General features: G+C 38.9%; 1 protein-coding gene across 3 annotated transcripts in view; it reads right to left on the bottom strand.

The window, feature by feature from the left end:
- nbn (nibrin) overlaps positions 1-25,361 on the bottom strand; it is an 83,023-nt gene that overhangs the window by 51,615 nt on the left and 6,047 nt on the right. For all 3 annotated transcript variants that reach the window (XM_039736263.1, XM_039736262.1, XM_039736261.1), the window contains exons 3-5: positions 18,487-18,629; positions 9,477-9,636; positions 6,996-7,099 (exon numbers count right to left, since the gene is read on the bottom strand). In XM_039736263.1, coding sequence (XP_039592197.1) covers positions 6,996-7,099; positions 9,477-9,636; positions 18,487-18,629 — 407 coding nt within the window. The remainder of the gene's footprint in view (positions 1-6,995; positions 7,100-9,476; positions 9,637-18,486; positions 18,630-25,361) is intronic.

The following is a 25,361-nucleotide window of genomic DNA, read 5'->3' as shown; positions in this document are numbered from 1 at the left end:
CATTAAAAATCCAGTGGAAAAGATTTTGTCCAACACACAAATGGGAACATCTTCCAAAAAAACAAAAACAAAAAAAAAACAACTCAACAGTGGGTGTACATTCATCAGCCAGTGTGCACTGATTTGAGAACATGGGAAGATAAAAAAGTTAATTAAGCTGTGCAGTTTGTGCATTTAGCAATCGAAACTGTGTCTCTTCAAAAAAGCCAACTTCTTAGCAGCAGAATCCCTGTGATGTTACTGTGTTGCAAACTCACTTTCAGTATAAATAAATTACATCTTAGTGAGTCAGTCTGAACGCTTATTGAATGTGATTTACTTACAATTTAATGATTGTGGAAAATACCTAAAATATAACTTTAAAAAGCTGGCCTTTGTTTATATAGGATTATTGATACTCAATTTTGACAACCACTGATAAATAGTTATCTTTCAGATCCACAAGGTGATAGTTAAGGAGTAACAAGTTTCCAGCTCTCAAATAAATATCTGAGGAAAGGGTAAAAATGCAGCTCTAACCAAAATAAAGCTAGCAAGTGCTTTAAACAAACTAGTTTATTGTATTTAGCTAGCCTACGTACTGAAAGATTATTACTGATGAGTGTAATGAAATAAAATAATGGTGGCATCTGACATGCATTTAGCAGACAATTTATCTGTTCTGTCCAAAGAAATACAGTTGATCTAACTTTAACCCCAACACTAGTCACTACTTTGCTTTTCTCAAGACAACCAGCATCACAACACTAAAAGAACTACTGTCAAAAATTTAGGAAATTTTAAGTAGTTACATACTCCACTGTTGGCTTGTCCTGTGCTGCTTCTTCAGGTGTTCATGCGTTTAGCTAGTGTTATTGTGGAACAGCACAAAACAACCCCTTTCTCGCATTTTCAGATGAAACATATTCTTAGACTGAATCTGGTACAGCTGCCAGTACAGAATTGTTAGCAAGCTGCCATGCAATATGAAGGAGGGGCAGGGACAACTAGTCAATGAAGAAAATACAGGCAGTCCCCGGGTTACATACGAGATAGGGACTAGGTTTGTACTTAAGTTGAATTTGTATGTAAGTCGGGACAGGTACATTATTTTAATAAATGTATTGTTGACCGACTGTAACCAAGTGAGAGTTTCACCTCTCTCTGACTTTTTTATTATTTCTACTTTATTTTCAATGGTGATGGTTTTTCTCTTCTTTACTGTATCACCAGCACTTGCATCAGAGACATTCTTGAAGGGTGAAGACAAAAGGTTAAGATGAGCTCTTATACACAGCACTGTACACACTATCACAGCAGGAAGGCACCTGTCATCAACACGTCTGATGTACTGACAAGAGACAACTTCCTATTATGTGTATAACAGTACAAGCAGGCTTGCAATGGAGAATGAATGGGGGTGGCGAGGAGAGGTTCATCACCAGCCCACCTCACAGTCACCTCCACTACAGTATGCTGCCTGAAGCGTCCGCCCACCGAGAACAAGCACGGTGCGGCGAAAGGAGTATAGTGAATCACCCACCACCTCCCTCATTCAACAGGCAGTCATCCGAGGCACACTGCAATGCTCGTTCACCCTTAATGGCCTCCATTTAGCCACAACTCGAATCCCGTAAATGCCAAAAGGGATTCTGCTCTGTTGGGCCCTTCAGCAAGGCCCTTAACCTGCAATTTCTGAGCACTTTGAGTAGTGAGAAAAGTGCTATATAAATGCAAAGAATCATTATTATTATTATTATTAACCAGGTCACCGCCTGCAGCATCACCAGCCGCCCACCGATAATGAATGGGGCAGCCGTGCGCAGGCAGTGAAATCGCTTGCCGCCGGGAGCCGCCCAAGGGACATTACACTGCAGCAAAATCGCCCCCCTCCAGCCTCTATTCAGTCTCCACTTGCAGCGTCCCTAGGTCGAAGATGACGGAGCGGCAGTTACTGAGGCGCATGCGTCGCAGCTGCGGCCCCTTTCGTATGTTGTAGGTCGGATGTCCGTAACCTGGGGACTACCTGTATATCACATTTAAACATTAAAACAAAAATTTTTAGTCAATTAGTCGATCACATCAAATAATCTAGGGGCCTCAGTTTAAGGGCCATGGGTTAATCAAATTTATTCAGAAGTGCTATTTAACTATCTACAGTATTTGTATTTTTTATGTTTTTTGCTAACCAGGGCTAGTATTAGTTCACTTGAGCTACTGACTGTTGAACACGCCTCATACAGTCCTTGGTGGTGTTGGTGTGAGAGAGACTGCAGCAGAAAAAGTGGTATTAGGTAATATCTTTAAATCACCTTTGTAATGATTCATTTAAAGCTAATAACTGCTTATAATCTCAGCTCTTCATTAGTATCAAATCCTAAAATTAGTACTGCCTCAGTACACAGTGGACTTGAAAAAACATTTACCAACCAAAAAAAGGTAGTAATTAACTTTACTCACTCAAAAGCACTGTTTTGCTCTCTTATCACAAAAATCATTTCCATTAACTATAGAGTGGGGTTGAAACCACACTTCATTCTGTTCAATTGTAGCTTGACACCGTAAGTTAATTGGCTGGGTTTTTTTTTCCTCCTCCTTTCATTTATAACTTCTGAAAGTGCACTTAATGCTGATGGTGAATTAGTATTGCAAACTTAATGACAATATGTAGGCAGACATCAGTGTTTGCTTTATCAAAGGCTTAAGGCTATGCACTGATTAAAGGTACTGTAATCAGTCTATATCAGATTTGTCACATGTGACACACCCCTGGTCTGCCAAAGCAATGGGCAGTGCTACGTGATACTTTTGCCCCCTCCCCCCTGTCATTTTCAACTGTGCTCACTTCACTAAGGGGACCCCCAAGCTTCTAATCACATTAAATTCACAAAAGGAGAAAACCCTTCAAATGCTGTCTGTGTGCTATCAATGATCTGTAAAAGGTAAAACTGGGTCCCAAGGCTACAAAGGCCAGCACTACATTAAAATGTATTATTGTTATTATAAACACTGTAAACCACTGAAACAAAAGAAAAAAAAAAAAACACAGCAGTTGCTACCTTTGATTACATGGTGCTTTTATTGAAGCTCACTTTATGAGTGCTGATAAAATTGTCTGCAGCAATGTACTGGCTGATGGGAACTTTAATAAATGAATAATTTAATAAATAAACTTTGTTAAATGGTGTGACTCAAACCACTTACACCTGAACACCAGTAAGACCAAGGAACTCGTGGTGGATTTTAGGAGGCCCAGGCCCCTATGGACCCCGTGATCATCAGAGGAGACTGTGTGCAGAGGGTACAGACCTATAAATACCTGGGAGTGCAGCTGGATGACAAATTGGACTAGACTGCCAATACTGATGCTCTGTGTAAGAAAGGTCAGAGCCGACTATACTTCCTTAGAAGGTTGGTGTCCTTCAACATCTGCAATAAGATGCTGCAGATGTTCTACCAGACGGTTGTGGCGAGTGCCCTCTACTATGCGGTGGTGTGCTGGGGAGGCAGCATAAAGATGAAGGACGCCTCACGCCTGGACAAACTTGTTAAGAAGACAGGCTCTATTGTAGGAGTAAAGTTGGACAGTTTAACATCTGTAGCAGAGCGATGGGCTGTGACGATGCGGGTTCGGCTCCATGCTCCCATCTGATATTTGGGAGCCCTTGAACCCAACACCGTTGATAATGTCACCGAGTGAGCTAAACAGTGAGACAAAATTTGAGCAAGGGGATGGTATAAAAAAGTGCAAAAGTGCTTTTATTAAAATATCCAACAAAAACAAACAAAAATGTTCAAAGTGTCCAAATAAAGTGCAGTGTTTCAAAAGTTCAATAAATAAATAATCCTTAAAAGAAATCGTGGAGGTTAAAACCAATAAATAGAAAAATCCTCTAAAAACAATGAGGTACAATAGTACAGGAAGTAATATGTTAAAACCAAAAGCCCAGTGTCTTCTGCTTCCATGGCGGCTCCCCTGCTACGCCCATCTGGTCTGCTCTACAGGAGAGTCGCCTACCTGCAGGATCAGCTGCCCTTCGACCTTTGGCTTCGTCAGGCTCCCAACCGGACCAAGACCTGGGTTATTTCCCAGCGGCCAAGGCGCTCACACTGGGACTACATCAGCCCAAAGCCTTCTCGACTCCCGCTCCTTCTACGGTCAAGTCGATTCCTCCACTGGTCACTCCAGCTACTTGGTCGATCAGCTGGAGCGACCGCTTTCTCAGCCCCACTGAGTGTCGGTCAAACATTCCCCTCGTGGGCTCGCCTCCCAGCTGCCTGCTTTCTCCCTCGCTCGCTCTTCCGTAACGGCGCTCTCTCTCTTACTTCCTGCTATCTTCAGCAACCTCCATCTCTTTCTCTCACTCCTTCCGTTGTGTTCTTTTTTTTCGTCTTTTTCTTCTCCTCTCCCAACCGACTCGCGCTTCTTTTATAATGCGAGGGGCCATAGCAGCTGCAGCACATTAGCCACGGGAACAATCATGGATGTGGGCAGTCCCTCACCTGTGCACTCGGTAAGAAACGCCCACACCGCAGATCGCCTCGTGGCTTGCTATGGCCCAACACCCCCTCATGAAGCCGACTCGAGTGCGGTGATTATTTATTTAAAAACTGGCCCTTACTAAATGAGCTGTGGACCCACAACACCACACAGGCATTAAGCAAACTCCTGTCAATCATGAAGAATCCACTGCATCCACTGAACAGTGTCATCTCCAGGCAGAGGAGTAGCTTCAGTGACAGACTTTTGTCACTGTCTTGCTCCACTGACAGACTGAGGAGATCGTTCCTCCTCCACACTATGCCACTCTTCAATTCCACCCGGGGGAGTAAATGCTAACATTACTCGAAGTTATTGTCTGCTTTTACATGAATTTTTATTACTATTTAAATTTAATATTTGTTTTTTGTATCAGTATACTGCTGCTGGATTATGTGAATTTCCCCTTGGGATTAATAAAGTAACTAACTATCTATCTATCTATCCCCCACTTCAACATTTTCTCAATGCTGCAGAGAAATATCGATACATCGAAATGTCCTTTCTTAGTGAATTCCTGCTGTCCTTCATATGTACCATCCTGCCTAACTTCAACTTTTTAGCTAGATGGAAAAGTGTTTTTTTTAATGAATGAGTAAGTTAATATTATATATTTATAGATGTTGTCACACACGTGCGCATGGGAGGCAGCTAAAGGGCTTGAGTACAGGCAGTTCTGAGGCATGCCGGGATGTGGCAGAGTGCACTCTTTTTCTCAGTTCCCTGTAGACCATCCCTGGGAGACTCCACCTGGCTCTCGACATCACTTCCGGGACCGAACCAATGGAAACAGACCTTACGTCACGTCCGGGCCTGATCCAATGAGTGACGAACACGTGCCCGATCCTTATGACCTCACTTCCTGTCTTACCCTTTAAAAGCCTGCCCTTTTTCCCTTTTCCCTCAGTCTTGTCTTGGACTCGTTGTATGCACTTCAGTGCTGTATCTCTGTTAAAAGAATGACTTTGCAGCCAGGTTTCGAGATTATACGGGTGGCTGCCCCAAACCTTTCTTTGAGTATGTATCAACTTTGTGACAATGTAGACACACTTGATCTTTTTACTGTCAGTGTCATACTCAAAGTACTCACAGAAAAAAAAACCTTCCTAATTTCTTACTTATTAAAAAAATTGTCATCTTCATAGCCAATCTACATTGTCTTTATCCACCACCTCTAGAGCGCTTCTCAGATTTACTGGCTTGACCTCCGATTAGATGTTCGGGCTGCCTTATTTAAATGTGATTTGCAAGATGAAGGAACAAGAAATGTGATTTTTTTGTTCTTACGATGTTAGCAGAAATTGAAATGCAGAAAGATATCTATGGATGTTTTTCAGATTATGTAAAAGCATTTGATTTTGTGAGCCATGATCCATTAAATTAAAATGCTTGAATCTATCGATGTGGATAGACAAGACTTGGAATTATTAATGAATTTATATTGGGTTCAGGAAGCTGCTATTAGATTAAACAAAACTATTGGTGAACATACAGAAGTAAAGACAGGAACAAGACAAGGTTGTGTCTTGTCTCCTGATCAATTTTCATTACATACAGAAATGATCGTGCAGTATATTAGGGATAAAGGTTGGTGGCGTGAATATAAATAATTTGCAATGCACAAATGATATAGTGCCATTAGCCGATGAAGAACAAAAACTCGAGAATAAAATTATAAGAAGGGTCTGGAAATCATCAGAAAGAAATCTTTGCTGGTGCTGGTACTTTTATAGAAAACAACTAATCCTACCTATACAACTTTAGTGAAAGGACAAGCAATGGAGCAGGTGAATCAGTTTATATATCTAGGTAGCATGTTAATGGCTAATGTGAGAAAAGACCAGGAGATAAAGTGCCAAATTGCCATAGCTAAGAGTGCTTTCAAAAAGATGGAATGGGTTTTGTTATCAAAAAAGTGTGTCACTAATTACTTGACAGCAAACATTGAAATGTTATGTTTGGTCACCTCTTCTGTATGGTATTCTTAGAAGCAGTGGAAAAGTGGCTTCTCAGAAGGATGATGAGAATATCATGGACTAAAATGATTACAAATGTAGAGGCGTTGCATAGAGCTGGAATGACTCGGGAATTGCAAGAGGTAATTTTGAAAAGACAAATTCAATCTGTTGGCCATTTGTTTGAAAAGAAAAATTAGAGGAATTAGTATTGATTGGACAGAAAGAAAGTAAACAAGCAAGGGATTGTCAACAATTAAGGTTTCTTGGCTGGCTAGTAACTGGAATGAAGACATTTGATACAGTATATTGATGACTCTCAAATACAGAAGTGAGAAAGAAGCCATAGCTAAAACCCATTTCAGGATTCTGGCACGGCACGTTGAATGAATGACTGACTAAATAGAGTTTTCAATCTAGCATAAACAATAAAAAATTAACTTACATCCAAATTACATTACATTAAAAACGTATAATGTATGCCATCAATACAGGAAAATAAAACACATAAAAGTTCATACCTTTCGATGCTTGGGGGATTCTCTTTGTGTTCCACAGCATTAAAAAATGCAGTGAAATATTCAGGTTTCACTATTGGGCAGCAACTAATTAAAGCACATATAGTCTGAAAGATATTTGAATAAAGAGCATAAGAAAACCAAGGACAAAAATAATGTAAACTATCTTTATATATATATATATATATATATATATATATATATATATATATATATATATATATATATATATATATATTATTATAATATAGATGCAAATTTGGCTATAAATTCAATTTCATGTCAAAAGCAACAGATCACTTACTGTCTGAAAAACCACCATACATCAGTCATAAAATGAATAGCTAACACTTAAATTTAAATATATCAACAACACAGAAACAGTAATGAATTAAAGCAGCGTGTTAGAAGTCTATAGATACAATGATATAATGGAAAGTCTTACAACGATTCATATGAGAAGACAGTGGGTACCCACTGCAAGAATACACAGTAATTTATCATATTACATTATGCTTTGATTATGCAATTAAAATATCCTTAAAAGATGTTAAAGTTTTTAATTTGTACATCTGGCTCTCACTGTCACAATCACTGTATTTCTGAAGTTACCTTAGATTTGATTAATATAGTAAAATTGGCAAGTTTCTTTGTTCTTTCCTTTTATATCATAGACTATGGTACCCTCATAAACCACCAAAAAAGGCATGGACTTGCTCTGTGTTGCTTGGGCACCTGCTCAGAAAAGGTGGCAAACACTCCCATTTAGTACGAAAGGTGCTATAAATTGCTTTCTTTAATGAATAACATTATAGAGACGGAGAAATGGAATTAGCCTGTTTAAGCTGGTTGCTGGTGAATGGCCCTAAAAGCAACGGTTTGGCTTTTTCAGTAGTGTTTCTGACATGCTGCTCAGGTCTTCAGTGGCGCCACATACTCCCAGCCACTCTGTCCCTTTGTAACTTCATGCACACCTCCCACCTTTGCCTCACTACACAGATCAGAAGCAACCCCCATGCCACACTGTTCCCTCCAGCTCTGTGAGCAGACCCCAGCCCACGACCAAAATCCAAGACTTTCCGGCAGCTAAGCGACATGATGTAAGTGCTCTCTAAGTGCTGTGTCTGTGTTTCTCCCTTACCTGCTGCTCATGGGGTTGCTTCACAGCTGGCTTCTCTAGGTATACCCACCTCCACAGACAGTCTGCAACCACTTGAGGAATGTGTTCCTCTCAGGAGCAGACCCTGAAGTCACTACAATACTAATGACAGGATCTGTGGTGATTAAGGATCCGCAAGTGTTAAAGGTTGAGGCTTTATAATTGCAGATGTTTCAATTAGAAACACTGATATAAAGTATGAAACTATAAGTATATATAAGGCTACAGCAGGGTACGTCTAACATCATTTCATTCACTTGGATTCAGCACAGAGGTTGGCACATGGCAAATTTAAATTTTGCTTTTTGGAATGTGCCGATTTTTTTTTCCCCCACCCTGAATATTTTCAATCCATAGTTGGTTGAATCCTCATATATATAACTCATTTATAAATATGATGCTTCCAAAAAAATCCCACATCATGTCCTCCATGGCTAGCAACTACTGTAGACATTTTTATTTTTCTATGTTGCTGTCACTATTAATACTTATACCAGATGATTATGCCCTGGAACAGGGGAGTTAAACCTACATCTTGAAGGGCTGCAGGTTTTCTTTTCAGGCATTCATGACTAGTAACCAGTAATAATCGAATATTCTGTTTATTTTCATTTAAAATTTTTTTTAACATTTACAAACTTTTGTAATTAATGTACTCAAAACTAATGTCATTTTTAAGTTGTTTTTTTTGTTCTTTACCATTAGCCAAACAATAATTAGATTTAAAGAGATAGGCGACTAACTCAAGCTCCAAAACTCAAACCTAGAAAGCCACTGTTTCTGGAAATCAAGTCTTCCAGTTAACTAAAAACTCATTATGGCACACAAAATATTTGCAAACTTTATGGTTTTCAAGAGTATCATCAAAATATTTTGTGTCCCAGAACAGACCAATATTTACCAGAATTTCATTTCCCCTCTTTCCAAATATTTTTTTTGAAGGAGCAAATGGGATTAAGTTAGCTGGTCATCTGTTGGCTCATTTTGCATCTCATTATTGAATGTGTACAAATAATTAAGTATTCAGAATCTTAAAAAGCAAGTCATTTAAAATGAACTAAAAAAATAGTTTAATTTAGTAGCAGAAAATGGTTACTATTTAAGAACTCTGTATCTCATGCAGCCACCAAGGATAGAGGATTAAAACCCCTCTCCTAAAATAATCTTGTTTGGATGGATCTGAAAGCAATAGTTAATAATATTACTATACTGTTAAATACTGGTAGCATGTGGTGTTATTTTTTCCAATTTAGATTTGATACAAAACAGAAATGTATTTAACAATGTCAATTTTGAAAACATAATTATAGGAAGTAACTGATCACCTTGATTGTAACTTTGATATATGGCATAATCAGGTGTGTGCAATCCTCAGTCCAGCTGTTGACAATACGGCCCCCAAGTTTCTGGATAGACTTGCTCAATGTTGCCTTGGGCCGATTTTCCAGGCAGGAAGAACATACAACAAAGGATGTACGTTCAACTCTAGGTGGAGGAGAAAATAAAGTAAATCTGAGAAGCCACGCCTAAACACCACCAGTTTCATCAGAGAAATTTTTGAAAGAAATAATTTTTTTTTTGAGGTTTAAGAATACAGTATGTACCAAATAAAAAAAAAATTAAAAAACAACAGCCTAAAATAAACTTACCAAAAACAATGTGGAAAATACAGAAAGTTTTTAATTAACAAAAAGAATATCTTTAAGCATACCATGTCTTAAATGAACTCTTACATTCTGCTTAATTCTGTTCAATTTACTATAGGCACAATTTTCTTCTTACACTGTATATTTTTGAAACAACAACAACAACATTTATTTATATAGCACATTTTCATACAAACAGTAGCTCAAAGTGCTTTACATATTAAAGAATAGAAAAATGAAAGACATAATTATAAAACAAAATAAATCAACATTAACATCGAATAAGAGTAAGGTTCAATGGCCAGGGGGGACAGAAAAAACAAAAAAACTCCAGACGGCTGGAGAAAAAAGAAAAGAAAAAAGAAAAAATGAAACATGCAATATATATTTTGGTTCTGCTTTTCGGATGTAGAGATCACAGATTGGAATGGCAGATCAATAAATATATTTAACAGCAGGTTATACACCTCCAAGAAAGCAAAGTCTAGCCCAGTAACTCGAAGTGTTACTGATCAAAGGCTAACTTTATTAAAGTCAAAAGTACAGCAGACCGCATACACTCAGCACTAATTTCTTACCAGACATCTCACATTACAATTACCACATTTACTTTACATGTGTTTAAATGAACAGCATGGAACAAGAATATACAGTGCATCCGGAAAGTATTCACAGCACATCACTTTTTCCACATTTTGTTATGTTACAGCCTTATTCCAAAATGGATTAAATTCATTTTGTTCCTCAGAATTCTACACACAACACCCCATAATGACAACATGAAAAAAGTTTACTTGAGGTTTTTGAAAATTTATTAAAAATTTAAAAAATTGTGAAAAACTATTTGCCCCCTTCCTGATTTCTTATTCTTTTGCATGTTTGTCACACAAAATGTTTCTGATCATCAAACACATTTAACGATTAGTCAAATATAACACAAGTAAACACAAAATGCAGTTTTTAAATGATGGTTTTATTATTTAGGAGAAAAAATCCAAACCTACATGGCCCTGTGTGAAAAGGTAATTGCCCCCTTGTTAAAAAATAACCTAACTGTGGTGTATCACACCTGAGTTCAATTTCCGTAGCCACCCCCAGGCCTGATTACTGCCACACCTGTTTCAATCAAGAAATCACTTAAACTTAAGCCTGACACAGAGAAGTAGACCAAAAGCACCTCAAAAGCTAGACATCATGCCAAGATCCAAAGAAATTCAGGAACAAATGAGAACAGAAGTAATTGAGATCTATCAGTCTGGTAAAGGTTATAAAGCCATTTCTAAAGCTTTGGGACTCCAGCGAACCACAGTGAGAGCCATTATCCACAAATGGCAAAAACATGGAACAGTGGTGAACCTTCCCAGGAGTGGCCGGCCGAGACGACTCATCCGAGAGGTCACAAAAGACCCCAGGACAACGTCTAAAGAACTGCAGGCCTTACTTGCCTCAATTAAGGTCAGTGTTCACGACTCCACCATAAGAAAGAGACTGGGCAAAAACGGCCTGCATGGCAGATTTCCAAGACACAAACCACTGTTAAGCAAAAAGAACATTAGGGCTCGTCTAAATTTTGCTAAGAAACATCTCAATGATTGCCAAGACTTTTGGGAAAATACCTTGTGGACTGATGAGACAAAAGTTGAACTTTTTGGAAGGCAAATGTCCCGTTACATCTGGCGTAAAAGGAACACAGCATTTCAGAAAAAGAACATCATACCAACAGTAAAAACAGGTGGTGGTAGTGTGATGGTCTGGGGTTGTTTTGCTGCTTCAGGACCTGGAAGGCTTGCTGTGATAGATGGAACCATGAATTCTACTGTCTACCAAAAATCCTGAAGGAGAATGTCCGGCCATCTGTTTGTCAACTCAAGCTGAAGCGATCTTGGGTGCTGCAACAGGACAATGACCCAAAACACACCAGCAAATCCACCTCTGAATGGCTGAAGAAAAACAAAATGAAGACTTTGGAGTGGCCTAGTCAAAGTCCTGACGTGAATCCAATTGAGATGCTATGGCATGACCTTAAAAAGGTGGTTCATGCTAGAAAACCCTCAACTAAAGCTGAATTACAACAATTCTGCAAAAATGAGTGGGCCAAAATTCCTCCAGAGCGCTGTAAAAGACTCATTGCAAGTTATCGCAAACGCTTGATTGCAGTTATTGCTGCTAAGGGTGGCCCAACCAGTTATTAGGTTCAGGGGGTAATTACTTTTTCACACAGGGCCATGTAGGTTTGGATTTTTTTTCTCCCTAAATAATAAAAACCATCATTTAAAAACTGCATTTTGTGTTTACTTGTGTTATATTTGACTAATGGTTAAATGTGTTTGATGGTCAGAAACATTTTGTGTGACAAACATGCAAAAGAATAAGAAATCAGGAAGGGGGAAAATAGTTTTTCACACCACTGTAAGTATTCACAGCCTTTGCCATAAAGCTCAAAATTGAGCTCAGGTGCATCCTGTTTCCCCGATCATCTTTGAGATGTTTCTGCAGCTTAATTGGAGTCCACCTGTGGTAAATTCAGTTGATTGGACATGATTTGGAAAGGCACACGCCTGTCTATATAAGGTCCCACAGTTGACAGTTCAGGTCAGAGCACAAACCAAGCATGAAGTCAAAGGAATTGTCTGTAGACCTCCAAGACAGGATTGTCTCGAGGCACAAATCTGGGGAAGGTTACAGAAAACTTTCTGCTGCTTTGAAGGTCCCAATGAGCACAGTGGCCTCCATCATCTGTAAGTGGAAGTTCGAAACCACCAGGAATCTTCCTAGAGCTGGCCGGCCATCTAAACTGAGAGATCGGGGGAGAAGGGCCTTAGTCAGGGAGGTGACCAAGAACCCGATGGTCACTCTGTCAGAGCTCCAGAGGTCCTCTGTGGAAAAAGGGAGAACCTTCCAGAAGGACAAACATCTCTGCAGCAATCCACCAATCAGGCCTGTATGGTAGAGTGGCCAGACGGAAGCCACTCCTTAGTAAAAGGCACATGGCAGCCCACCTGGAGTTTGCCAAAAGGCACCTGAAGGATTCTCAGACATGAGAAACAAAATTCTCTGGTCTGAAGAGACAAAGATTGAACTCTTTGGTGTGAATGTCAGGTGCCACGTTTGGAGGAAACCAGGCACTGCTCATCACCAGGCCAATACCATCCCTACAATGAAGCATGGTGGTGGCAGCATCATGCTGTGGGGATGTTTTTCAGCGGCAGGAACTGGGAGACTAGTCAGGATAAAGGAACAGATGACTGCAGCAATGTACAGAGACATCCTGGATGAAAACCTGCTCCAGAGCGCTCTTGACCTCAGACTAGGGCGACGGTTCATCTTTCAGCAGGACAACGACCCTAAGCACACAGCCAAGATATCAAAGAAGTGGCTTCAGGACAACTTTGTGAATGTCCTTGAGTGGCCCAGCCAGAACCCAGACTTGAATCCGATTGAATATCTCTGGAGAGATCTTAAAATGGCTGTGCACCGACACCTCCCATCTAACCTGATGGAGCTTGTGAGGTGCTGCAAAGAGGAATGGGCGAAACTGGCCAAGAATAGGTGTGCCAAGCTTGTGGCATCATATTCAAAAAGACTTGAGGCTGTAATTGCTGCCAAAGGTGCATCGACAAAGTATTGAGCAAAGGCTGTGAATATTTATGTATATGTGATTTCTCAGTTTTTGTATTTTTAATAAATTTGCAAAAACCTCAAGTAAACTTTTTTCACGTTGTCATTATGGGGTGTTGTGTGTAGAATTCTGAGGAAAAAAATTAATTTAATCCATTTTGGAATAAGGCTGTAACATTACAAAATGTGGAAAAAGTGATGCGCTGTGAATAGTTTCCAGATGTGGACAGGGCCTAAGAATGCAGACTCCAGGAGGAAAAGGTTGAGGATGTGGCAGCAAATGCAAATTACTGAAAGCATGTGATAAATCAAAAGAAGAAAGAATGAGCAAAGATATACAAGCTCAAAAATATAAAAAAACAAAAATGTCATAACATGCCTACTCTAAATCAAAAGGGGCACAGAAAACCTCCAAATACTTCTGTTTGAAGATTATAGCATTCACTGAGAGAGAGAGGAAGAGGCAGTGCTGCTGCGTGTGTTTATGTACAAATGTTTGTTCAGCGATCTGTAAGTCTGAACTTGCAGGAGGAAAAAAGTGCATCTGAAAGAATAAGTTCTACAAAAAACAAGTACTTGACCATTTCAAACTTTCAGAGTTAATATTCATCTAAAAAAATCAGTATTTTTGACAACACGACTAAGTCTTGAAAAGCCTCAGCAGATATTCTGTATTACATTCTGTAGTATCTAGTACCATTTGGCATTTTACTTAATTTAAACAGTGATGTTTAATATTTCCAGTCCTCTTTCTGCTATTCTTGGACATCATCATGAATAAGTAAGTAAAAAAGAGATGTGCTAAATGGAGTCTTTAAGAACATCTTAAAGACCTTGCTTTTGCTGGTCCTAATGTTTAGTACAAAATATTGTATAAACATTTACACAGAATTCTGAACTTAATGCCAAATTTCAGCAGCTCAAAATTTAAACATTTAATTTTAAAAGCTTTTTTTTCTGATTATGCTAAGAACAGGAAAACTTTGCTAATTATTTTATGATTTATGCTTATTTACAAGGGACGTTCAATAATTTATCTACCTCAGGAAAGAAAACAGTTTTCAAACACTTTTTGGTTTATTTTTCAATATAGTCCACTGATACCTCCATACACTTCATCCACTTCTCCTGCAATGAATTTAACCCCTTTGGGAAAAAATCTTCTATATGATCTTCAAACAAGGATGTCACAGATGCCTTGACGTCTTCATCACTTGAAAACCGCCGTCTACAGAGAGATTTCTTCAAAACTCAGAAATAATCAAGAATAAATAAATAAACAAACAGAAAATAATTTAAGAGGCCATGTTAGGATTGTAGGATGGATGATTCAGCTGCTGGAACCCACATTCTTGGAAGGCAGCCTGTGATTGATGTGAGATGTGAAGTGGCACATTGTCATGAAGAAGCTTATTTGATTTGCACGAGGACTCTCCGGACACCCTGTCTCTTGGAATGTTAGATTCACACTGCGCTACAACTGTGCATGAATAACTTTGAGACATGCCACAATATGCCCAGAATTGTTTCAACATGCTTGCTACTTCTTTCATACTCAAGTAGGTAAATTATTGAACGCCCCTTGTATCTGGATAATGATTAAACATCAAGAAGTGGGGATTCAAATGTACAGCATGCACTCTCCTGTGTTATTAGGATTGCTCGTTCTCTTGTTCATTTTTATCACTACAATTTAAGCGCTTTCAGCATGGAAAAGGTGGTATATAAATAAAATGTATTATTATAATTCACAGTCAGAAAGAATACATAGTTCCCAAATTTGACAACTGTGGATTAAATATGAATTTTCTTCATGCAATTAGCCTTTACATCCAAGCCATTAGAAATAGAAAGCTGATAACAAGAAGAAAAACTACAAGAACCGAGACACAACATACAGGTTCAAAAAGTTAAGAACTTACTTTTTTGCACAAGACCAACACAGTTATAACACACAACACTTTGTATATTTGATGAGCACTAATTAACTACTAAAACAGCTTCTACTACTACAAAAAACTTCTGCAAGAAGTGAAATGCTCTTGAAAACTCATGCAGCTGCTTATGTTTTCCATCCATTGCAGGCTCTGTTGATAATCGCCTAGAACAATGTAATTATATTGGTGATCTACAACCCTACAAAAACTAACATCCAGCTTACACCAATCTTTACTTTACAGATCCTTATAAATTGTGTAGTCAAAGATGTTAAGCACCTGAAATTAAAACATCCCTCCTCATTTGCTTCAAAAAAACAAAATGATTTAATTGACACTAACAATGCTATGCCAGAGTATGAAAAAATATGACACAAGTTCAAAAAGATGAAAAACTAAACAAAAAAAAAAAAAAACTGAGAAAATGCATATGATTTCAAGAAGTAAAAAGTCACTTCCAAGCCTGAGAATGTTAAAATGTTCCAACAAATGCTATTTCTGCTGGGTTCATGTGGTGTTATGGGTCCACAGCTCGTTGAGCAAAAGCCATTCGTTTTAAATAAATGATCGCCGCGCTCGTGGCTTAGCAAGGGGACGTTGGGCCATAGTGGGCCGCGGGGCGATCCATAGGGTGGGCGTTTCTCACCTAGTGCACAGGTGAGGAACTGCCCACATTCGTGATTGTCCCGTAGCTAATGCTGCAGCTGCTGTGGCCCTCGTCATTTTAAAAGAAGCGCGAGTCGGTTGTGAGGAGGAAAAAAAAAGAACGAGATAAGGAAAGAGTATGGAGGTTACTGGGAGCGATCGAGGAAGCAGGTCGGTGAGAGAGAAAGAGAGAGAGCGAGCCGCGAAGAGCGAGCGAATGAGCGCTCATGGACAGCTGCGAGGGCCTGGAGTATTGGGCCTACACCCAGACGGTTGAGTTGGATGTCACTCCCGCTAAGCGATCAGGTAGCGGGAGTGACCAAGGGAAGGCGACTGGCCACAGAGAGGCCATGGAAAGGCAGCGGAAGTCGGGAGACTTGGTGCTGGAATCCCCAAAGTGGGCGACCTGGCCGTTGTGGGAAACCAAGTTCTCCGAGACTGGGATGAGTGCCAACTGAAGCCAGGGATCAGGAGGTCTCCAGTCTCGTGTGAGTGTTACAGGAGGGCAGCTGCAGAGAGCGTCTCGCCTGCAGCAAAGCCCAATTGGGAGAAGCAGGTGAGACGCTAACATAGAAGAGCACCGGATTTGTTGTTGTTTTAAGACTGCTTCCTGATCATTTTAAACCTCTCGTTTTAAAGGATTGTTTTTTTTCTATTTTAATCTCCACGTTCTTTTAATGGATTATTTATTTAACGAACTTTTGAATGAACTGCACTATTTATTGGAACACCTGTTTTGTTTGACTGTTTTAATAAAAGCACTGATTTCAACCATCCCCTTGCTCAGATGTTTATTGCCTCCACTGACTAGCTCACTCGGTTACGTTATCAATGGTGTTGGGTTCAAGGGTTCCCAAAATCAGATGGGAGTGTGGAGCCAGAACCCGCATCGTCACAGTTCACTACAAACTATGGGTAAACAACACCACAAACAAATTTAGTCATTTATTTCAAAGACGACAAAACCTGACCCCTATCCAAACTAATCCCTTATGTCTAATTGTTTTACCTTCTTTTTCATTTAAAGACCAGATGTTCACATGTTCCACTAGTGTGTAAAATAAAAAGTAAGTTTTAGAAACAGTCTGTCATAATTGTTTAATAGTTTCATCCTTTTCATTTTAATAAAAGTACTCATATCAGTATTTCACATCTTCCCATACTATTACTATAGTATCTGGCACTGTAATAAGCCAGCATTTTTTTAAACCAATACATAACTAAAAAAAATAAAGTGAGAAAACTCACAGGAAGAACATGCAATCTCTAGGAACAAAATGTAATTAGTCCATCAACTAAACATAGACCACTAGATGTGTGAAACAAGAGTGCTGACCAGAGTAACAGTCATGTCTGTCTTGTTTGTAACATGTAATGTTAAGAAAAACAAAATAAACCATTAATGTGTCTATAAACCCTAGGGAAATTGCGAAGTAACCAAAAAAAAAACAAAAAAAGTTTCTTTGGAGTATTCCTTTAATACTGTGTTACCAAAACGGCACATGCTTTTAAAAAAGGTAATTTTAAAATATAAATAATGGGAAACCTTGCCAATGCCATTAATTTTGTAATGCCAACCAAAAATGTTTATGTTATCCATTTAAAACATTTTCTCATAATAATGAAAGGAACCCCACACTTGTTTTTCATTTATAATGTTTCTACTCTAATTTCCTGATGCTGCAAAAAGTTGCTGGTTGTAGATATGTAAGGCAGTTTATATGTTTGTTTGGTAAATGGCTCATTAAACACCAGTGATCTAGGAGCTGTAGAAAGAAAAGAAAAAAGTCTTTCAGTGAACTACATTTTTTCTTTAAAATATTTTTTTGAGAAAAATGCAATTATCTTTTAGCAAAGTTTTGTTTCTGACTAAATTCTTTCTATTAAGGTTATGTATAATGTAAATCAGTAGGCTACTTTTGATTCTTCTTCTTCTTCTTTTGGTCTCTCCCTTTAGGAGATGCCACAGCGGTTCATCTTTTACCATATCTTCCAGTTGACAACCCTAACTTTGCAAGTGTAATTCAGTGTGGATGGATTTGTGTCCAAGTACTCTGCAATGATCAGCCCCTAGTATATTTTCTCCCAGTGTTGCAATAAAATTTTACACTACGGCCAGTACAGGTTCCAACTGGCAGATAAAACAAACTATGTTAAGATGGATGGATTTGCATTAAAAATGCATATGATTTGCGTATGCGCATGATTTAATAAATAATGCAATTAATGATTTGAAATATTTCTGAAAAACATCTTTGCTATTTATTAAAATGTAATTAGGTAACAAATGTACCTTCTGTTAGCACCTCTCTTCTTTAAAAATTCCTTGGCTTCTCTGTAAATGTGAGAGATGGCCTTAGAATTCAAGTGTTGTGTGGCACAAGTGTTTCACCCACATATTAGTTCACAGAATTTTTTTTTTTTTTTGGCTTGTTTTGCCAGGATATAGTAAGAAGCTGATGCAGATAAATGTAATAAATTTTACTTACCTAAACTTACTGTTAAAGACACCAAATGTTATTCTGTCTCCAGGCTGCAAAGACCTGGGAGAGTCAGAGGGCAGTCTTTCATCATTCAGAAAAGTTCCATATTTGGAATTGTCCTTTAGAATTAAGGACGAAGATGGAATGCTCTGTGACAAAAACAGAGGGGACAGTATTTTATTAACTAATTTATGCAATGCTTCAAAAGGTAAAATAGTAGTTCTTAGTCATTAAAATAAACGTAAAAGCTGCAATCAAATGCCCTACCTATAAAAGTTATTCACCAGTCATGGACTTTTTCATGTTTTGTTTTAAACATTGCCTTTGGTTTAGTTGTTTTTTTTTAGTCATCAGAAAAAGACTTAACAGTCAAACTGAAACCATTTCTACAAATTTTAATGTATCATAATAATTAAACACAGAATTAGTGCCCAAGCATTCAACCCCTTCAAGTCAGTATTTAGCTGAAGCACATTTGGCACCCTTGAATCTGTGTGGATAGTTATATATGAGCTTGGACAGGTATATACAGTATCAGCTTGGACATCTGGACACTGCAATGTTTCACTATTAACCTTTGTAAAACTGCTCTAAATTTAGATGGCTGTATTGGAGTGAACCACTACAGCAAATTCTCAATTGGATTGAGATCTGGACTCAGACTAGGCTACTCCAACACATTAACATTGTTGGTTTTTAGGCCATTCCTTTGCAGTTTTGGCCTTATGATTTGGGATGTTGTCTTGATATAAAATATATTTTCTATATAAGATATTTCCCTGTATTTAGCTGCATTAATTTTACCCTTCATCTTCTCCTTGGTGTGCTTCAGAGAAGCATCCTCACAATATGCTGCTGTACCACCATATTCAACAGTAGGGAATTGTGTGTTTTAAATAATGTGTAGTGTTATGCCAAAAAAAATGTTCAGTATGATTATTAAAAATCTCGGTTTTAGTCACATTAGACTGTGCATCCGTCATCTGCTTGATTTCAGAGTCTCCAATGTCTTTTGGCAAAATATCTGTGACATTGTCATATGAGATTCGCCATTCACCCCCAACAGTGGCTTTCTCTTTGTTACTTTCTTCTAAATACTTTCTCCAGCTTGAACTGTTAATATTTAAACAATGTGTTTATTATCCACAACACATTTATTGTGTTGTTTAATGCGGTTTGCGTTTTTCTATTACAGTGACTTAAGCAGATGACAATGTTTTGAGTAATTATTGCAGAAATTCAGATAAGTCCAAACATTTCACAGACTTTTTCTTACAAATGTAAATGAAATAATCATAGCGTGTAATGATTACGTTTGAATATACTGGAAGATTATTTCATAAAGTACTTTTCCACTTCTTAGGATTAATGTTTTCCTACAATTTGAAAACAACAAAGTCTATTCCTATTTACATCCATCATACTGTATACATGGCAAAGACAAACAAGCTGCTGTATATTTCCATTAAATCCAAACAAAACAAAAATTTAATGCCTCTCTCAGTGCCATCAAGTATTCAATGCAGGAAATACCCTAGGACTGGAAGCCAAATGTCTGTTTAAATGCATGGTGTAATTTATAGTAAGATAGGTTACTTTTGAAGATATTGAAGGAAACACCTTATTCTGAATCAGGCTTTTGTTCAATTATCTAATTATATATATATATATATATATATATATATATATATATATATATATATATATATATATATATATATATATATAACTGCTCAAAAAATTAAAGGAACACTTTGAAAACACATCAGATCTCAATGGGAAAAGAAATCCTCCTGGATATCTATACTGATATAGACTGGGTAATGTGTTAGGAACAAAAGGATGCCACATGGTTTGATGGAAATTAAAATGATCAACCTACAGAGCCCTGAATTCAAAGACGCCCAAAAATCAGAGTGAAAAAATTATGTGGCAGGCTAGTCCATTTTGCCAAAATTTAATTGCAGCAACTCAAAATTGTACGCAGCACTTTGTATGGCCCCTGTGTTCTTGTATACATGCCTGACAACATCGGTGCATGCTTCTAATGAGATGACAGATGGTGTTGTGGGGGATCTCATCCCAGATCTGGACCAGGGCATCACTGAGCTCCTGGACAGTCTGAGGTGCAACCTGGTGGCATTGGATGGACCAAAACATAATGTCCCAGAGGTGTTCTATTGGATTTAGGTCAGGAAAGTGTGGTGGCCAGTCAATGGTATCAATTCCTTCATCCTCCAGGAACTGCCTGCATACTCTCACCACATGAGGCCAGGAATTGTCGTGCACCAGGAGCCACTGTACCAGCATAGGGTCTGACAATGGGTCCAAGGATTTCATCCTGATACCTAATGGCAGCCAAGGTGCCTTTGTCAAGCCTGTAGAGGTCTGTGTGACCCTCCATGAACATGCCTCCCCAGACAATCATTAACCCACCACCAAACTGCTCATGCTGAATGATGTTACAGGCAGCATAATGTTCTCCATGGCTTCTCCAGACCCTTTCACTTCTGTCACGTGCTCAGGGTGAACCTGCTCTCATCTGTAAAAAGCACAGGGCACCAGTGGTGCATCTGCCAATTCTGGTATTCTATGGCAAATGCCAATCGAGCTGCATGCTGCTGGGCAGTGAGCTCAGGGCCCATTAGAGGACATGGGGCCCTTGGGTCACCCTCATGAAGTCTTTCTGGTTGTTTGGTCAGAGACATTCACACCAGTGACCTGCTGGAGGTCATTTTGTAGGGCTCTGGCAGTGCTCATCCTGTTCCTCCTTGCCCAAAGGAGCAGATACTGGTCCTGCTGATGGGTTATGGACCTTCTATGGCCCTCTCCAGCTCTCCTAGAATAACTGCTTGTCTCCTAGAATCTCCTCCATGCCCTTGAGACTGTGCAGGAGACACAGCAAACCTTCTGGCAATGACACGTATTGATGTGCCATCCTGGAGAAGTTGGACTACCTGTGCAACCTCTGTAGGGTCCAGGTATCGCCTCATGCTACCAGTAGTGACACTGACTGTAGCCAAATGCAAAACTAGTGAAGAAACAGTCAGAAAAGATGAGGAGGGAAAAATGTCAGTGGCCTCCACCTGTTAAACCATTCCTGTTTTGGGGGTCGTCTCACTGTTGCCCCTCTAGTGCATCTGTTGTTAATTTCATTAACACCACAGCAGCTGAAACTGATTAACAACCCCCTCTGCTACTTAACTGACCAGATTAATATCCCATAAGTTTAATTGACTTTATGCTATACTCTGATTAAAAAGTGTTCCTTTAATTCTTTTGAGCAGTATATATATCTATATATATATATATATATATATATATATATATATATATATATCTATATATACACACATACACATATATATACGGTTTGCGAGCATAATATGTTCCGGAAACGTGGTCGCAATCCAAAGCACTCGTATATCAAAGCGAATTTCCCCATAAGAAATAATGGAAACTCAGATGATTCGTTCCACAACCCAAAACTATTCATATAAAAATGATTAATACAAAATATAAAGTAAAATACATAATACAAATTAACCTGCACTTTACCTTTAAAAAGAATCATGGCTGGTGTGAGTTTCTAAACTCATGTGGGATTCCACCCAACGGACGACACGCGGAAGAGCATCCCAAAGCAATTGCAGTCTCCCAGTGCTGTAGCAGTTCGCCGTATAAGCGCATCCAAAAGATCGCAGACATGCTATAAGCGCCTGTCGTCAATGGGTCATACAAGGAACATTATAAAGATCCCGCTACAATAAATAACAGCGCTGTTGCTGTTTCAAGCTGAATAAAGCTGGTGTTAAAGTACTGAGACTCAGCTTAGTGTTTTGGGGAGCAAGATGGGGACTCGCACTTCACAGCGCATACACACACAGTCACAATGCTGTAGTAAACAGTATACGCTCGTACGGATGTTGACTATATGAGTGAGGCACACAGACTCAGACGGAGAATAGGAGACGATTGCCAGAGAGAGAGAGAGAGAGAGAGAGAGAGATGTGCTAGGCGAGCGAGCGAGATAAGGAGAGAGAGAGAGAGAGAGACACGCTGGGCGAGCGAGCAAGCAAGATAAGGAGAGAGAGAGAGAGACGCGCTGGGCGAGCGAGTGAGATAAGGAGAGAGAGAGAGAGAGAAGAACCATCAGCTCAGTTGTGATCACATGACGCTCAGCAGACAAAGTGTATCCATACTACACGTATTGCAAGACATCGCTTGTTTATCAAGTCAAAATTTATTAAGAATTTTTGCTCGTCTTGCAAAACACTCATAAACCAGGTTACTCGGAAACCGAGGTTCCACGATAGATCGATAGATAGACAGACAGACAGAGATAGATAGATAGATAGATAGACACAGGTGCTGGTTATAAAATTAGAATATCATGACAAAGTTAATTTATTTTAGTAATTCCATTCAAAAAGTGAAAATTGTATATTAGATTCATTCATTACACACAGACTGATGTATTTCAAATGTTTATTTCTTTTAATTTTGATGATTATAACTGACAACTAGTCCTCCAGACTCTGGGACCTTGATTTCCAAAGGAAATGCAAAATTTACTTTCATCAGAGAACATAACTTTGGACCACTCAGCAGCAGTCCAGTTCTTTTTGTCTTTAGCCCAGGCAAGACGCTTCTGATGCTGTCTCTTGTTCAAGAGTGGCTAAACACAAGGAATGTGACAGATGAAACCCAGGTCTTGCATACGTCTGTGCGTGGTGGTTCTTGAAGCAGACTCCAGCTGCAGTCCACTCTTTGTGAATATCCCCCACAGTTTTGAATGTGTTTTGTTTCACAATCCTCTCCAGGGTGCGGTTATCCCTATTGCTTTTAAACTTTTTTCTACCACATCTTGTCCTTACCTTCGCCTCTCTATTAATGTGCTTGGACACAAAGCTCTGTGAACAGCCAGCCTCTTTAGCAATGACCTTTTGTGTCTTGCCCTCCTTGTGCAAGGTGTCAATGGTCGTCTGTTGGACAACTGTCAAGTCAGCAGTCTTCCCCATGATTGTGTAGCCCACAGAAATAGACTGAGAGACCATTTAAAGGCTTTTGCAGGTGTTTTGAGTTAATTAGCTGATTAGAGTGTGGCACCAGGTGTCTTCAATATTGAACCTTTTCACAATATTCTAATTTTCAGAGATACTGAATTTGAGACTTTCATTAGTTGTCAGTTATAATAATCAAAATTAAAAGAAATAAACATTTGAAATACATCAGTCTGTGTGTAATGAACAAATCTAATATAAAATTTTCACTTTCTGAATGGAATTACTGAAATAAATCAACTTTGTCATGATATTCTAATTTTATGACCAGCACCTGTATAGATATATATATATATATATATATATATATATTGTAAAAGACTCAAGAGAAAACAACATGAAGGTTTGGGGTTTCTGGCCCCATATATTGTAGACAAATCCACAATAAAACTCAAAATCAGGTCAAAATATATAAACTCAGTTCATATGTGTGACGCCATTCTAGGCGTCGGCGGCCATTTTATAAGGGAGGAGCCGGAAGTGGAGGAATGCTGGGAAGGAACCGTGAGGGAGGATGGGACTGATGATGTCAGGAAAGATGGCGGAGGAAGGGTGGAAGTAAGTGTACTGCGGGAAGGCTTATGATGGCGGAGCGTCTTTTTTCCTTGAAGAAATCAAAGGAGAAAGGTTAGTACCCCGCCACTCCCTGCCGGCGAACGTCTTCCGAAGCGGTTTAAGGTCCGTCTGCGGTCTCCTATTCGCACGCGCGTGACTATATATATATATATACATACAGTCAACCCTCGTTTATCGCGGTTAATCCGTTCCAGACAAATGAATTTCCGCGAAGTAGGATTCTTTATTTATAAATCGAATATTTTCCCAGTTAGAGCATAGAAAACCTGTTTACGACCTTCTAAATACAGTAATCCCTCCTCGATCGCGGGGGTTGCGTTCCAGACCCCCCCCGCGATAGGTGAAAATCCGCGAAGTAGAAACCATATGTTTGTATGGTTATTTTTATATATTTTAAGCCCTTATAAACTCTCCCACACTGTTTACATTATTAGAGCCCTCTAGACATGAAATAACACCCTTTAGTCAAACGTTTAAACTGTGCTTCATTACAAGACAGAGATGGCAGTTCTTTCTCACAATTAAAAATGCAAACATACCTTATCTTCAAAGGAGCACTGTGAAGAGCAGATAATGTCAGAGAGAGCGCTCGCTAAGAAAAGCAAACAATCAAAAAATCAATACGTGCTTTTAAGTATACAGAAGCACCGCGATAAAGCGGCATTTTGTAGAGGAGCGTCCTATCTTCTAGGCAAACAGCTCAGGCAGAGAGAGTGAGAGAGACAGAGAGAAGCAAACAAAACAAGCGCCACGCGGGAAGCATATCTTATAGCATTGAGGAGTTTTAGTTAATATGTAATACATGCTCTGATTGGGTAGCTTCTAAGCCATCCGCCAATAGCGTCCCTTGTATGAAATCAACTGGGCAATCAAACTGAGGAAGCATGTAACCTAAATTAAAAGACCCATTGTCCGCAGAAAGCGTAACCAGCGAAAATCCGTGATATATATTTAGATGTGCTTGCATTTAAAATCCATGATAGAGTGAAGCCACGAAAGTCGGCGTGATATAGCGAGGATTACTGCATATATATATATATATATATATATATATATATATATATATATATATATATATATAGATAGATAGATAGATAGATAGATAGATATTTATATACAGTGGTACCTCGGTATACGTCTGCTTTGGAATAAGTCCAAATTGGTATACGTCCTGTTTAGAGGCTTAAATATTTTGCTTGGTATACGACCTTTGTTTGGAATACGACTCGTGCTAGAACAACA

Source organism: Polypterus senegalus, chromosome 15 (assembly GCF_016835505.1).
Source record: "Polypterus senegalus isolate Bchr_013 chromosome 15, ASM1683550v1, whole genome shotgun sequence".
Classification (NCBI taxonomy): Eukaryota; Metazoa; Chordata; class Cladistia; order Polypteriformes; family Polypteridae; genus Polypterus; species Polypterus senegalus.
The sequence above is the reverse complement of the archived record's forward strand: the minus strand, read 5'-3'. Positions and strand labels throughout refer to the sequence as shown.